This window comes from Nicrophorus vespilloides, unplaced genomic scaffold (assembly GCF_001412225.1).
Source record: "Nicrophorus vespilloides isolate i.1.1-1 unplaced genomic scaffold, Nicve_v1.0, whole genome shotgun sequence".
Classification (NCBI taxonomy): domain Eukaryota; kingdom Metazoa; phylum Arthropoda; class Insecta; order Coleoptera; family Silphidae; genus Nicrophorus; species Nicrophorus vespilloides.
Genome location: NW_017099288.1, coordinates 5966 through 9528, shown reverse-complemented (window position 1 = coordinate 9528; position 3563 = coordinate 5966). Strand labels below are relative to the sequence as shown.

The following is a 3563-nucleotide window of genomic DNA, read 5'->3' as shown; positions in this document are numbered from 1 at the left end:
TTGAGGTGATTAAATGATTATCAAAGTTATTTGTCTTTGAAAGAAACTTAAAGAATACGAATGAATTTGTGGTTTGAAACTGAAGAAAACTAAATTAGTTTATAATACATTTTCGAATAAGAACAAATTCTTTAAACAAAAGAAGTTATTTTTAAAAAAAATGGCAATGCTTTTTTTTAATATTTGAAGAAGATTGTAATAATGTTAAATAAATCAATGGAAATTACGTTCTGAAGGCAACAAAATTGAATCAAAGATTATCAATGTTTTTAGTATTACAGAAACTAGAAATAATGTTAAGAAAATGAAGAAAATTGTGGTCGAAGCAGAAGAAAACCAAACCAAATTGGTTAATGGTACTTTTTTTGATTGTTTGAAATTATGTAAGAGAATAAGGTTTTGCAAAAGAATATTATCAAAGTTATTTGTCTTTGAAAGAAACTTAATACGAATGAATTTGTGGTTTGAAACTGAAGAAAACTAAATTAGTTTATAATACATTTTCGAATAAGAACATTATTTTAAAAAAATGTTTTTTTTAATATTTGAAGAAGATTGAAATAATGTTAGAAAAATCAATGGAAATTACGTTCTGAAGGCAACAAAATAGTTTATTGTTTTAAATAATGAAATTGAATCAAAGATTATCCATGTTTTTAGTTATTACAGAAACTAGAAATAATGTTAATGAAAATGAAGAAAATTGTGGTCGAAGCAGAAACTAGAATAATTTAGAAAATGAAGTTGAGCAGAAGAAAACCAAACCAAATTGGTTAATGGTACTTTTTTTGATTGTTTGAAATTATGTAAGAGAATAAGGTTTTGCAAAAGAATATTATCAAAGTTATTTGTCTTTGAAAGAAACTTAAAATACGAATGAATTTGTGGTTTGAAACTGAAGAAAACTAAATTAGTTTATAATACATTTTCGAATAAGAACAAATTTAAAAAAAGTTTTTAAAAAAAATGCTTTTTTTTAATATTTGAAGAAGATTGTAATAATGTTAAATAAATCAATGGAAATTACGTTCAGAAGGCAACAAAATAGTTGAATAATTGAATCAAAGATTATCAATGTTTTTAGTTATTACAGAAACTAGAAATAATGTTAATGAAAATGAAGAAAATTAGTTGTGAAGCAGAAGAAAACCAAACCAAATTGGTTAATGGTACTTTTTTTGATTGTTTGAAATTATGTAAGAGAATAAGGTTTTGCAAAAGAATATTATCAAAGTTATTTGTCTTTGAAAGAAACTTAAGATACGAATGAATTTGTGGTTTGAAACTGAAGAAAACTAAATTAGTTTATAATACATTTTCGAATAAGACAAATCTTTAACAAAAGAGTTATTTTAAAAAAAATGCTGCTTTTTTTTAATATTTGAAGAAGATTGAATATTGTTAAGATAAATCAATGAGAAATTACGTCTCTGAAGGCAACAAAATTTTGTTTTAAATGAATGAACAAAGATTTCATGTTTTTAGTTATTACAGAAACTAGAAATAATGTTAATGAAAATGAAGAGAAATTGTGGTCGAAGCAGAAGAAAACCAAACCAAATTGAGTTAATGGTACTTTTTTTGATTGTTTCAGAAATTAAGAATTATGTAAGAGAATAAGGTTTTGCAAAAGAATTAGGATGTTGAGGAAAACGATTTTGTAGAAGAATCAAAATGAAAAGGGAAATTATAAAAGTCGAGAGAAACGTTTCAAAAACCGTTTAATAAAATATATATTATACAAAAGGAATTAAATACGTTTTTGGTCGGGAGGTCATATGACTAGCATCGACTTAAAAGTGTTAATAATACTACTAATCAAAGAACAAAAAAAAACAGAATAATTAAGAAGAAACAACGAATTATGGCTAATCCTTCATATCCTGTAGCTCCTGCATATCATCTCCAGGGATATCAGCATCACCGTAACCCCAGACATTAGGATCATCCTCGTTCTCGTAGACGTAACTTCCATCTCCCGATTTCTTCGCCCTCCTTGCTACCATCTCTCCGGTTGCGCTCTTCCTCTCGTAAGCCCATCCAATTCGAGCGAAGAAGTCGATGAAATGCGTGGAAGGATTGTAAGAGTTGCCGAGCTCCCCGGTTTTGTAATCCCAGGGAAAGACGTGATGGTAATTGTGCCAACCCTCGCCGAGAGCCGCAACGGAAACAGCGAGATTTTCAACGGAACTGATGTACCTGATAATGGAAGAAACGGTTAACTTTGTCTGAAGATTGCTTTTATTTAAGTCGTTTGAGATTACTTATCGTACGGCTTCTGTCCCCACATGTGAGCAACGCTGTTCACGAAGAACGCAATGTTCAGGGTGATGCAGAATCTGGTGTTGAAGTTCACCCAGAACGAGTTCCAGATGGTCTCGTTCCACAGGTATACGGGCATGAAGACTGGAAGGATGATCACGAAGAGTGCGAATAGCACCGGATATAATCTGAGTGAGATTTGAGTAAATTGTTAAATGTGTTAACATAATTGTAGATTAGTTTTTACCTCTTTTGCCACATAACAATTGAATCTGATTCCAAATCGCTCATGTCGATGGTCTTCCGTTTGGCCACGACGTCGGGGTGAGGAGTCAGGAAAAGCCATCCGACGTGGCTGAAGAAGAAACCGCGCTTCGCATTGTGCGGATCCGCATTGGTTTCGCTGTACTTGTGATGCACTCGATGGTCCAGGGCCCAAGTATAAGCATCACGCTAAACCAAAAGAAACAATTTTAACTAAAATTGAGTAAAATCTTCAAAAAATAACTGCATTTTGTTAATATTTTAGATTATTTTTTTAATTGAATTACGTAACAAACGTTTTCCTGTGGTTTTACAGAAAAATATAAACTCTTACACGACTTTTTATAAAAAAAACATCATATTTGGATTTTGTCTCATTTTATGAACATTGATGTTAAAAAATTAAGCGTAATTTTCCATGACGATTTCTTCCACTGAATTACGCAATCAGTTTCGTAACATTTCGCATAAACGTAACTGATCGAAGCCGCACTATCGTGATTCTTCGAAGATTTGGAAGATTTCTGAAGTCGTTCATAATTTTCACGTTTTAGTGATTTTCTCGAAAACTATAGTAGATTGAATGGATGCAAAAGATGATTATGAAAGCCGAATGTTTGAGGAATTTAGCAAATATTCTTAAATTGCTATGATTTCATTAATTTTGCTGTAATTCACGTTTAAAGTTGTTTATATAAAGAATATAATCTTAGGTTTTTCATACTTTATTCCTTATACAGCAATACCTCGCATAGTGCGAATAATGGATTCTGCCAATATTTAATACCGGACTGGTCGAGGACTATAGAAACGCATGAAAATAACTGATCAAAGCCGCACTATCGTCATTTTATGAACATTGATGTTAAAAAATTAAGCGTAATTTTCCATGACGATTTCTTCCATTGAATTACGCAATCAGTTTCGTAACATTTCCGTATCATAGAGTTCACATTGTGAGCGCAATGCACGTGCAATGTATGTGAGAAGATAAGTAAAAGTTTCTGCAGCAAAACTGGCACAGTTCTAACGACCCG

At 31.1% G+C, this 3563-nt stretch overlaps 1 protein-coding gene across 1 annotated transcript; it reads right to left on the bottom strand.

The window, feature by feature from the left end:
• Positions 1 to 1704: 1704 nt before the first annotated feature.
• LOC108564319 (acyl-CoA Delta(11) desaturase) lies at positions 1705 to 3279 on the bottom strand. The gene is made up of 4 exons (XM_017923322.1): positions 3265 to 3279; positions 2510 to 2715; positions 2265 to 2450; positions 1705 to 2199 (listed from the first exon to the last, which is right to left on the bottom strand). The coding sequence occupies exons 1-4, from the start codon at positions 3277 to 3279 to the stop codon at positions 1869 to 1871; spliced, it is 738 nt and encodes a 245-aa protein (XP_017778811.1). The 3' UTR covers positions 1705 to 1868.
• Positions 3280 to 3563: the final 284 nt, after the last annotated feature.

What these genes read in the sequence shown, in the direction of transcription:
- LOC108564319 (XM_017923322.1), bottom strand. An exon ending in ATTGTTATGTGGCAAAAGAG is followed by an intron (nt 2,451 to 2,509) that starts GTAAAAACTAAT and finishes AATCTCACTCAG; the next exon opens with ATTATATCCGGTGCTATTCG. An exon ending in GGACAGAAGCCGTACGATAA is followed by an intron (nt 2,200 to 2,264) that starts GTAATCTCAAAC and finishes TTCCATTATCAG; the next exon opens with GTACATCAGTTCCGTTGAAA.